The sequence below is a fragment of the Ipomoea nil genome, unplaced genomic scaffold (assembly GCF_001879475.1).
Source record: "Ipomoea nil cultivar Tokyo-kokei standard unplaced genomic scaffold, Asagao_1.1 scaffold2036, whole genome shotgun sequence".
In the NCBI taxonomy this organism is placed as follows: Eukaryota; Viridiplantae; Streptophyta; class Magnoliopsida; order Solanales; family Convolvulaceae; genus Ipomoea; species Ipomoea nil.
The window spans coordinates 5,556,891-5,569,542 of NW_017618464.1; the positions used below are offsets into that span (position 1 = coordinate 5,556,891).

The window sequence follows — 12,652 nt, forward strand, 5'->3', positions numbered from 1 at the left end:
AGTTGTCTAAACCAACAATTGTTATATCATGGATTGAGGTGATAAGGTCCATCTTGTAGTGTAGACTGTATTGATTCAAAATGACATTCAAATTGTGTCTGATCTGCAGTTAACAAATTATGCGAGGGTGGTATTTGACTTTTGTGTGAATTGTGCTTGATGGTTCGTGAGCTTTTATTGCAGAGGCAAATGTTATGTTGAGGTGCGAGGCAGACCCTATGCTTGCAAGGAAGCATTAACATGGATTAGGGACAAGGGGTTGGCCGACATACAAGTTGAGATGAATTGTTGATAAGTGCTTATTGTTGGAAAAAATAGCTTTAAATGGCATAAAATGGCATGTTAAGTGACTATTTTGTGGTACAATTATTAGTGAGGTTCACTTCCAATTTGGGTCAGGTCAAAGTGGATTCGGATTCTTCGTAGTGAGACGAAGAGATTGATATATTGTACGCTCAAAACAGATAATGGGTGAATGAGATATTGATTCTCAAAGTAGACCCATTTGAGTTGGAAAATGAAGGGAAAAAATGATCTTTTGTCCCACATTAGTTTGGAAAGAGGATTTGCCCCACTATTTATACAAGAGCTCTTTTTAAGCTTATTGAATTGTATAGTATAGAGGTTTTCTCTTGTGCACAGGATGAGATAAAAAAGTCTCGTGTGCGCAAGCATGCGTAGGCTGAAGAGGGTACTCTGCTTCTACTCCTTTCTTTACCAAGTGTGTTCTCTTTGTGTACTCTGCTCTGCTTCTACTCCTTTCTTTACCAAGTGTGTACTCTGCTTCTACTCCTTTCTTTACCAAGTGTGTACTCTGCTTCTACTCCTTTTCCTTTCTTTACCAAGTGTGTACTCTGCTTCTACTCCTTTTCCTTTCTTTACCAAGTGTGTACTCTGCTTCTACTCCTTTTCCTTTCTTTACCAAGTGTGTACTCTGCTTCTACTCCTTTTCCTTTCTTTACCAAGTGTGTACTCTGCTTCTACTCCTTTCTTTACCAAGTGTGTTCTCTTTGTTACTCTGCTTCTACTCCTTTCTTTACCAAGTGCGTTCTCTTTGTTACTCTGCTTCTACTCCTTTCTTTACCAACTCTGCTTCTACTAGTGTGTTCTCTTTGTTTGGGTGCTCAAACACTGAATCGTAGCACGTTTTATCCTGTGAAACCTAGGCTACAACGCTCGCTCCTAGCACTTGTTGGCGGTAGCAAATAAGGTTTTAAGGAAAAGAACGATTTGTTCAAACTCGTGCTAACCACTTTCCAAATCATCCACCTTTTCCTTCATGGTTTTCTCTTTTCCCATATAATTATAATCTTTTCGTATGATTAATATTTTTGGGGATTTTCCATCTTATTACCCAACACTTATTTGTCCATATTTTCATCTCTTTCACTAAGCCATTTTGCTTATAGATCATTCCAAATTTCATGAGGTTATGATTAAATTGTGTTATTTTGCAAGGAGTTTTGTTTAGAAACAAAGATGAGTATTTTCAGGCATTTTGGTGGACATTGGAGTCAAATGACGTTTCCTTGGTGCAGCAGGAAAACTCATGCGCCTTTATAATGCCTTCGCGGTATAGCAAGGAATCCGCTTCGCGTTTGGATGCATTAGGAGTCCATAGGAGCCAAGGACAACATTTCACACCCGTAGACTCACCATCACTCATTTTTGCTACAACTAATTGCCTAAATGTGGCGCGCGCCCTCCCAAGAAGTGTCACAACCTTCTCGTATGCGGATTTTTTTCTTAGAGATTGTGTTAGTCTCATTAATTCCATTGGTCTTTGTTCATGAGCTTTTATTAGAAGATCAGCAAACCATCTTTCCCATGCCTCTCGTTCTACTGTTTGGGAGGATACTCCCCCTGAATGTATTCGTCATCTGTTTTAGTAATTTAATTCACTCGTTTGCTTTCAAAAAAAAAAAAAAAAAAAAAAAAAAACTTAATGATAAAATTGAGTAAAATTATAAAGAGAAAAAACAATATACATTATTAATACAATATAAATATGAAAAAAATGTGAAATAAAAAAAAATAATTGTACAATTAGTATTTAACAGTAGTATTTAACAATGTTAACAACTAAGAGGGAAAATTAAAAAAAGAGAGGCTAAACTTGGTAAAAAAAATGTAAATGTATAATTAATTAAGCACAATTTAACAGTAGATGTTAACAACTACGAGGGAAAATCATTTAAAAAGAGAGGCTAAACTTGAAAAAAATTGTAAATGTATGCACAATATACAAGTTAACTTTATTACATCATCACATTTTGTATTCATGTTAGAATTAATTTACATTTAATGTGATTATTAAATACTAATAATGCTCTCTGGACAAAGTTTAATTGATCGATCAATTCAAAATAAGTCCATAAGCTTTGTTTTGCAGCAGTTACATTGTGCAATGCTTAATCTTACTAAGGATAAAAAAAATAAATAAAAAGAAAGAAGGTATGAATGGATTTTGTTGTGAGCACCAATGATGTCGGTTGAGGCAGATCTTTTGATTTACTTCTTCTACTAGTCTTCAGGGCAAGAGCGTCACCATCACCACATCACTTCACGTAGATTTTCATCATTGTGTTTAATTACGACTCCACAAATTTGCATCTCTCTCTTCCAACTCACCCAAAAGTTTAACAAAAAAAAACTCCCCGAAAAACCTATTGGTAATGCATTAGAGCACCTTTTGAATAAAATAAAAGAAGTTTTTCACTACTCATGAGGATATCATCTTCCATTAGAAAAAAATTCTCCATAAATCAAACAATTTAAAATTTTATTTTTATCACAAAATAACCACTTAAAATGTCATTTTTGTTAAAAATTTCCAACAAATTAACCTATCAATAAGCTAGATCACATTAACTGGAAAATGATGATGCATAGCAAAAAAGAACAACAAACTTCTTCAGCAATACCTCTTGAACAGTACACTAGGAGAGCAAGACAACTTCAATTCAACCAAGACAGGACTGAATATTAAATCCCTCCATTTCTTATGTTACACACACCGGCCCTATCCGTTCCTGCAAATCCTGCACCTTTGGTTGGCTAAAAAAGCAAAGTGATCAACTTATTTTAAATTAATTGATGTGATTTGGGACGGTTTTAACCCTATTATCGAATTCAAATCTAGTAACCTTGTTTGAAAAAAAGTTTTTAAAAAATTACTTTCATTTTTCTGCCAGAAATAAATTACTTTCATTCTTCTCCCTAATTTTCTAAGATCAATGAACCTTTAATCGTTATGTTGTGCAACAGTGTGCACCATGTAAAAACAACGTCACCTCGTTTTGACTAAAAACGCGCGTCCCACTTTTTTTAAAAAATTAGTTCGTTCATTCTAGATATTTAGCTCATTCATTCGGGATATTTAGTTCACTCATTCTTGATTTTTAGTTCATTCATTATGGATATTTAGTTCATTCATTATGGATATTTAGACGGAAATCGAAACTGATTTTTTTTTTCCATTCATGCTGGATATTTAGTTCATTCATTTTGGATAGAGAAAATTTCAATTTTGGTCATATGACTATAGGGGCTTTGTTAATTTCAGCACATAACTTTCAAAAGTGTCAATTTAGTACCTTGAGTATGTAATTTTTGTCAATTTTGGTCACTCCGGTCAAATTGCCGGCCAAATTTTACCGGAAAATTTTAATAGTTGAAATAATGAGGGTATTTTAGTCATTTCACATCTCTTTTCTTCTTCTCCGACGAGTCTACCATGTTTCAGTTGTTTCCGGTTAGTTCTCCCGGCTTCAAAAGTACAGGCGAAGCGGCTCAAGGCCACTTTTAAAACCAAAACAAATCTAAACGCCACTTTTGCGAGCTTAACGAAATCAATGACCAAAGCATTTTGATTGGTAGCCTCCTTAGACCTGGCAACACCGACGTTGGGGGACTATCGTGGAGGACCAAATCGAAGGTTCTGCAGCCATTCTAGCATTTTCTTCCGTCCAATGGAGGTGTCGGCGAACGTGGAGAGCGCGAGTTCACTGACCAGGCAACCGAAGAAGTATGAGGTGGCCGGCAGATCGGTGATATTAGTAGGGATGGCAACGGGGCGGGGCGAGGGCGGGGAGTGTACTCCCCGTCCCCGCAACCCCGCCCCCATCCCCGTCCCCGTCCCCGTCCCCATCCCCGGCGGAAAATTGAAAATATTCCCCATCCCTGTCCCCGCGGGAAATTAGGCAGGGACGGGGATTCCTCATTCTCCGTCAACTCCTAGTCAAATTTTTAAATAATTGTAATTTTTAACAATAAAAAAATTTAAAATCTATTCAAAAATTAAAATACTAAACTATATATATATATATATATATATATATATATATATATATATATATATATAGTATACTGCTTATATACAGTGGCGACATTACGCTGCTAGTACATATATATAAATATATAACTATCTGCTATTACATATATATAAATATAAATATATAACTATATAAATAAATTATATATATATATATATATATATATATATATATATATATATATATATTTATTTATTTATTTATTATTTATTATTTATTTATTTATATATTCGGGGACAAGGCGGGGCGGGGGGTATCTCCATCCCGGTCCCCGTCCCCGGCGGGGAATCACACATATTCCCCGTCCCCGTCCCCGTTCTCCGAAAAATTTTCCCATCCCCGTCTCTGTCGGGGCGGGGATCAAGGATCCCCATCGGGGACGGGGCACATTGCCATCCCTAGATATTAGCCCCGGCGCACTCCAAGGACCACGGAGGTGTTCGGCGGACTCCGTGCGGCCGGCCAATGCTATTCCACTCGTCGGAGAAGAAAGAGATGTCGTCATCACCGTGGCCCCCGTCTTCACCGCGGTCTTGTTAATCCCTCTCTTTGGTCGAGAAGAAAGGAAAAATGGTAAAATGACAAAATATCCTCATTATTTACCTATTAAAATTTCCGGCGAAATTTAAACGATAATTTGGCCGGAGTGACCAAAATTGACAAAAATTACATAATCAAGGTACTAAATTGACACTTTTGAAAGCTAAGTGCTAAAATTAACAAAGCCCCTATAGTTATAGGACCAAAATTGAAATTTTCTCTTCTGGATATTTAGTTCATTCATTCTGGATATTTAGTTCATTAATTTTGGATATATAGTTCAAATTATGCACAACATAATGTTGTTGTCGGGAATCGAAAATGATTTTTTTAAAAAAAGTGAAATGCGTGTTTTCAGTCAAAAAGACGTCGTTTTTGCAACCGTGATGGTGCATTGGTGTACACGGATGCACATCATAATTTGCCATGAACCTTAAACTAATGTGATAAGTTGTCTCGCAAATTATGCTGTACAACCGAATGCACCATGCGCATGGTGCATACGATGTAAAACGACGTCGTTTTGGTTAAAAAAACGCGCGTCCCACTTAAAAAAGAAATCAGGTTCGATTCCCGGCAATAGCATTTTATATATCCATAAATTCATAACTATATATCCATAAATTCATAACTATATATCCACAAATTTATAACTATATATCCACAGTGAATGAATGAAGTAAAAATCCACAATGATTGAACTAAATATCCACAATGAATGAACTAAATATCCAGAAATTCATAACTATATATCCATAAATTCATAACTATATATTCACAGTGAATGAATGAAGTAAATATCTACAATGAATGAACTAAATATCCACAATGAATGAACTAAATATCCATAAATTCATAACTATAGTCTATATATCCAGAAATTCATAACTATATATCCGCAATAATGCTATTGCCGAGAATCGAACCTAATTTTTTTTTTAAGTGGGACGCGCGTTTTTAGTCAAAACGACGTCGTTTTGCATCGTATGCACCATGCGCATGGTGCATTCGGTTGCACAGCATAACTATTGAAGTTGTCTCAGCTGGACCAACAAAGAGGCCCGATATGGCAATAGGCCTGAAGAAAGAGCCCAACATCAGGTATTATGATTACAAACATGTATTACCAACTTCCAAATGACAAATTATATCGTGCACTGCGATGTATAATCGATTATGCACTGTGCATGTAAACGACGTCGTTTTGTTTAATGAAAAGAAACGGTATCTGTTTTCCGCCAGTTTGCACCCTTCCGCAAAAACTAACTCTGTTATTCAATTTCATTTTGTATACACTACAGTTTCAGTTCAACACAACACAACTTGCGGGCGAGGTGTGTGAAGTGGTGGTGTAAATTGGGGGGGAGAAAAGGCAAATATCCCACCACGGGGAAGCCGCGCGGCCCCGGTGGCAATGGCGGGGCTTTATTGCTTATAGGCTTTAATTTGCATAAAGCCACAAGGCTGAAAGAAGCAGTACTGAGAACGTGAAAAGAGGTAATAAGGCTTCCATCTATGTAGTGCTCAAAACTAAACTTTGCACGCAATAGTATTCACCACTGCAGAAGCTATTTAATTTTCGTGAGCTGTTGGAGTGTTTATCCTTGCAGCTGTCTTATATAGATGCTTAATTGCTCTTCCAAAATTCTACATTTTTCTTTTGAGTTATCATTTCCAGATTTAAAAGCACTGAAAACGAGATACACATAATTAAAGAGAGGGAAAATTGTTGGATATTTTGTTGCTGCTCCACAACTAATGTAACAACATTTTACGTAATAATATGAAGATGAAGAACACAAGTGGATCTGCAAGTGGTTTGTACAAGTAGAATTTGGATAAGATGAGGGAACAATGATTTATGGCGTGTCTATAAACACTACCTTAAAAGCTTAATATTTCCGGTGACGGGCCGACAAGCTTTCGACAGGCAACACAGATTTATAATAATGCTCAGACTGAAAAAAGCATGAGAAATGAAGTAGAAGAAAGTGCAAGAAGGTGTTCTCTGTCCCTTTCTCTGTTCAACTGGAAGGACTATTTATAATATAGAGCCCCAACAAATCACATCATACAGACCACACAACCAGCTAATTTTTAGGAAAATTAGATCTTGAATGTGGTCACATTCTCATGAATAGCAGACAAGGAGATGATCAATTCAGACTTGATCCAGAGAAGTAGGGAGCTGAATAAATAAGTGTACATAAAATAAAAATTATGTAAAAAACCCTTTATTATTGAATGGATTTCCAACAAAAATGACAAAAATGTGAAGGCGAAACATGCCATTTTTCAAAATATGACCAAAAAAAAAATTTAGATCAAAATATGAAAAACACATTTGGGAAATGTATTTTATGACTTTATCATATTTCCGGTCAAACTTAAAACGCAAGTCTTCTCGAGAAACACAAATCTAACTTGCGTCGCAAACTGTTTTTTTTTTTTTTTTAATTTTAATTTTGGTATATCTGGCGAAGGAGAAGGCAACCAAATTGGTCCCTTCTCCTTCGCCGGAGAAAACAACGACCAGTTTTGGTCGGCGAAGGTGGTGGCCTTCTCGTTTGCTGGAGAAACCAGCAACCAAAAATGGTGTCGCTGGCTTCTCTGGCGAAGAAGAAGGCAACCAGTGGCCTTCTCCTTCGCCGGAGAAGCCCGCGACAAAAATTGGTGGCTGGTTTCTCCGACGAAGGAGAAGGCAACCCCTTCGCCGGGGAAACCAAATTTAAAATAATAATAATAATAATAAAGTAAGTAGGACCTGAAAAAAGATAAAACGCATTTTTCAAATTTGTTTTTCATATTTTCGTCCACCTTTTTATTTTTGTCATATTTTGAGAAATTGCATGTTTCACCTTCAGATTTCTGTCATTTTATCAAAGATCAGCCGTTATACTGTGGACCGCGGTGCACGTGCACCGCGGTCAAAACGGCGCAGTTTCTTTAAGTAAAGAAACCGTGCGCCGTTACTGTTAACGAAGCGCGCATGTTAATTACCAATTGAAACTACAATGTATCTAAACTGACACTACTGTGTATCTAAACCGACACTGCCTCACGTATTATTTTTATATTATCAAATGAAACTGCAGTTATATCAAAATGATATTGTAGTTGTGGTGATATGAAACTGCAGTGTATATAAAATGAAAATGAATAACATTTCACATATTTGAGTGTATATTATGCAATGAAGCTGTAGTTATATCGAAATGATCATGTAGTTGTGTTTTAATGAAATTATAGTGTATATAAAATAAAATTAAATAACATTTTCACATATTTGAGTGTATAAATATCGAATGAAACTATAGTTATATCGAAATAAAACTGTAGTTGTGTTGAATTGAAACTGCAGCGTATACAAAATAAAACTGAATAACAGAGTTATTTTGCGGAACGACGCAAAACGGATACCGTTTCTTTTCATTAAACAAAACGATGTTGTTTTGAAGCTCGGTGCATAATTGATTATGCACCACGGTGCACGAGATAGTTTGCCTGATAAGATCGTCTTGGCCACTCAATCGTACGGATCGATTGTCAATTGTAAATGTTGGGGAAAGGTACAAATAGGTCATTGAACTATTTGAGGATAGCAATTAGGCCACATAACTTGAATAAGCTCCAAATTCATCCATGAACCCAAGAAAAAAAAAATGTAATTATCATTTTTAGCAGGTTAACAATAAGTTTGAGCTGATTAGGATGCCATGTGTATATTTTATTTTATATATTATTATTATTATTATTATTATTATTATTATTATTATTATATCCTAATAAGTATTTGACAATTGACCAAGAGTCAAAATGAAATAGGAAAACCCGATTTCTTCTCTTCTCTCTTGCTCAAGTGTGTCGCTAACTTTGAACGACTCTGATCTCTCTAGCTCAACTTCGTTGAGATTCATAATTACCTCTGCAGTGACTATACTGTCTGTACTTAGAATTAGTTTGACAAAACTAGAATCACATATTTTTTTTTTTTTTATAAAAAAAAACTTAATTATGCACGCAAACCAGTTTGTCTGCAAAGATTACAAAGATATCTTTATCCATCTGCTAACCCTTCAGAGTTCAGCCTATCATCAGTGGGCAATTTTTATCGTGCACCAGGGCGCGCATTGCATTGTGCATCTTGGTGCAAAATGAGGTCGTTTTGGATTTTTTTTTTTAAATTTCGCTTTCCTGTGTCGGCTGTTAATTTTCTTTTAAAAAAAATCTTATGTTTCAAAAATGTACATAATTGTATACTAAAATGTACATAATTGTATAACAAAATACAATTTTTTTTTTTGAAAAGATAATACACATAAACTCTCTGTTTCGAATGTACATAATTGTATAAAAAAATGTACAAAATTTTATAAAAGATGTACATAATTGTATAAAAAAATACATAATTATATACCATAATGTACATAATCGCATCAAATTCCTAGATAACTTACCAAAATAATGTCGTTTTGGGAGACGCGGGACACACAGTGCCATGTGCCCCTGCTATCGTGCAGGGTATAACGATTGTCATAGGTGCCATTGCCGTCTCCGACTCTACAAAATCCAAGAAGCACCGTACCACGTGTTCACGTATAACTATGCATGCATCTCTGTCATTTTCCCCTGATCTTATATCATATACCAAATGAAATTGTTGTTGCGGGCATATATGATATGCATACAGAAACACAACACAACCAAACCAGTTCAAGAAAGCCTCCTCAAGTGCAAGCAGAAAGCATATGATGGAGGACTCAATGCTTCACATAGCCATGTTTCCATGGCTGGCGTTTGGGCACTTCATCCCTTTCCTCCAACTAGCCAACGATCTTGCAAAAAGAGGCCATAGGATCTCACTCTTACTCCCAACAAATGCTCTGCTTAAACTCAAACATTTGAATCTCTACCCACAACTCATAACCTTCTGTGCTCTTACAATCCCTCAAGTCGAAGGCCTGCCGCCCGGTGCCGAGACAACAGCCGATACAATGAATCTTGATGGTTCACTAGAAGTAGCCTTGGATGGATTGCAGGATGAGGTGAAAGCCATTCTTCTTCAGATGGAAAAGCCCAATCTTGTGTTCTATGACTTTGCTTATTGGATCCCGGAATTAGTGTCGGAGATGGGATGCAAAACTGTGAAATTCACAGTTTTTAGCCCTACCATATCAGCTCTGTCCCTAATCACGTCAAAAAGTAAAGGCAAAGGCAGGGCCGTAACGGCCGCTGATATCATGGAGCCGCCGCCGGGTTTCCCTTCGGATTCCAAGGTTGTGTTGCGAGAGCATGAAGCATATCAAGTGTCACGTTTCCTTAATCTACCCAGAAATAGGATAACTGTGTTTGATCGTGTTGTGGAGGCGCTCAAACGGTGCGATGCAATAGCCTTCAGAGCCTGCAATGAAATGGAAGGACACTACTGCAACTACATAGCTACTGAGTTAGGTAAACCAGTCTACTGCGCGGGACCGCTGTTGCCGGAGCCGCCGAGGGAGGAGCCGTTGGAAGATAAAATCGCGAGGTGGCTGGAGAAGTTTGAGCCAAATTCAGTAATTTTCTGTGCATTTGGAAGTGAAGTGGTGCTTGGGAAGGAACAATTTCACCAACTTCTTTTAGGGCTTGAACTCACCGGCCTACCGTTTCTGGTTGCCGTCAAGCCGCCGGAGAGATCATCGTCTATAGAAGACGCCTTGCCGGAGGGATTTCAAGAGAGAACAAAAGGAAAGGCAATAGTTCATGGAGGTTGGGTGCCGCAATCTATGATTTTAAGGCACAAAGCAGTGGGGTATTTCGTGAACCACGGCGGGTCTGGATCAATGTGGGAGTCGTTGGCGAGCCATTGCCGGATAATTGTGGCACCTCCAAACAGGTCCGACTACGCTTTGAATGCTCGTCTCATGGCGGAGGAACTTGAGGCCGCTGTTGAGGTTCAAACAGATGAAAATGACAAATTTTTCAAGGAAAATCTGTGCAATGCTATCAAATCTGTGATGGGGGAAAATATACAGAAGGTGAATCATAAGAAATGGAGGGATTTACTACTCACTCCTGGCTTCGCAGACAATTACATTGACAGTTTCATTCACAAATTGTATGAGCTCTCAGTACAATAGATGCCAATCCCTGCACCTTGCCTCTTGAACACAAAACTATCAGTTTATTTTAGATTAATCTATCAGTTAAACTATAGTCCAGATAAATTTTATTTTTTTTTTACATTTCTTTGTTATGTGTGTTCGATCGGATGAAATAAATACAATAGTTATTTTTGGTCTTTATTTCTTTCTCCATTTACAATAGCAAAATGAGAGGGACATCAAATTCTTACTAGAAAGGCATTTAATAAGGTAAGATCACTCAGCCTTTAATAATGTGATAAGTTGTCCAAGCTATACCAACAATTGTTATACCATGAAATCCTCACAAGGTATGAAAAACTTCTTTTATTTTATTCAAAAGGTGCTCTAATGCACTACCAACAGGTTTTTTAAGGATTTAGGGCAAACATAAATCAAACCAAATTAGGATTTAGGACAAATTATGATTTAACAAATTAAACATAGGCAGATTAAGAATTTAGGATTTAACAAATTTATGGAAACATGGCTATGTGATGCTTTGAGTCCTCCATGCTATATATGGCTTCGGCTTTCCTTGAACTGGTTTGGTTGTGTTGGGTTTCTGTATGCATATCATATATGCCCGCAACAACAATTTCATTTGGTATATGATAAGATCCTCTTGGCCGCTCAATCGTACGGATTAATTGTCAATTGCAAATCTTTTTAACTGCAAAAATTTGTATTTAATGTGGTCAAGTCAAGATGATTGAGTGTTGCGGACAAAAGATGAAATTATCTTTACCTCAAGGCCTTATGGGGTAATTAGGATAGCTAGTAGTTCATTATTTAAGAGAATTCATTCTTCCAAAAGGCTGAACTCCAACTCTAAAGGCCCCCACACCTCAACTCGACAGAGCATTTGGGAAGAATTATGTAAGAGAATTTATGTTTGTCTGTCTGATGCCCACAAAAACTCCTCACCACATTGAATGTAACTTCTTCGTGTCCTTAATCTATGGCCAACATTTTATTTTATGTCTTACGTTTTAAATAATCATGTTTTTTAACATTGAAAATGTGTTGACTATTTAACATTTTTTCATTTAGTGAACAATTTTAACTTAATAACATTATATATGCTAGATGGTAAAAAATGTGCGGAAAGTAGCGTTATTTGTATTTAATTTAGTTTATCAAAGGTATTACTTCATTTAGTTTTTAAATCTATTATTTTATTTGGATAATTAAAATAAGTACAAATTTATTAGTTATTAAGGACATTATAAGACAAAGTTGACAATCTATAACCAAAGTAGCAAAACTACCTTTAGTCAAAAAAATCATTTTGATAATTTATTTATTTACGTTTTTATTTCTTAACTATTTCATTTTTATAAATAACTCTAGTTTTTAGGTGAAATATGCATACAAAATACAATATGACCATCTGCATCTATGTAATTTCAAATGGCTTTCTAACAACAACATTAATATTTTTTTTTTTGAAATAATTAATTGACCCTACCTCACCAAATGACAAGGTGAATGGTGGACCAACGTAATGCTTTCATTTAATTTTCTAAAAAGATTTGTTAGATTTTTTCTTTTTTAATAGAGTAAATACCCAAAATGGTCCCTCAACTATAGCTAAATTCACAAATTGATCCTCGACTTTTAATTTTAACCAATTAAGTCCTTAACTTTGCAATT

The 12,652-nt window shown here is 36.2% G+C and overlaps 1 protein-coding gene across 1 annotated transcript in view; it reads left to right on the plus strand.

The window, feature by feature from the left end:
- The window catches only part of LOC109148220 (anthocyanidin 3-O-glucoside 2'''-O-xylosyltransferase-like), a 13,077-nt gene extending 1,922 nt beyond the window's left edge, over positions 1 to 11,155 (plus strand). The window contains exon 2 of the mRNA XM_019296089.1: positions 9,607 to 11,155. Within this exon, the coding sequence (XP_019151634.1) occupies positions 9,623 to 10,993 (1,371 nt within the window). The 5' untranslated portion in view covers positions 9,607 to 9,622 and the 3' untranslated portion in view covers positions 10,994 to 11,155. The remainder of the gene's footprint in view (positions 1 to 9,606) is intronic.
- The last annotated feature ends 1,497 nt before the right edge of the window (positions 11,156 to 12,652 follow it).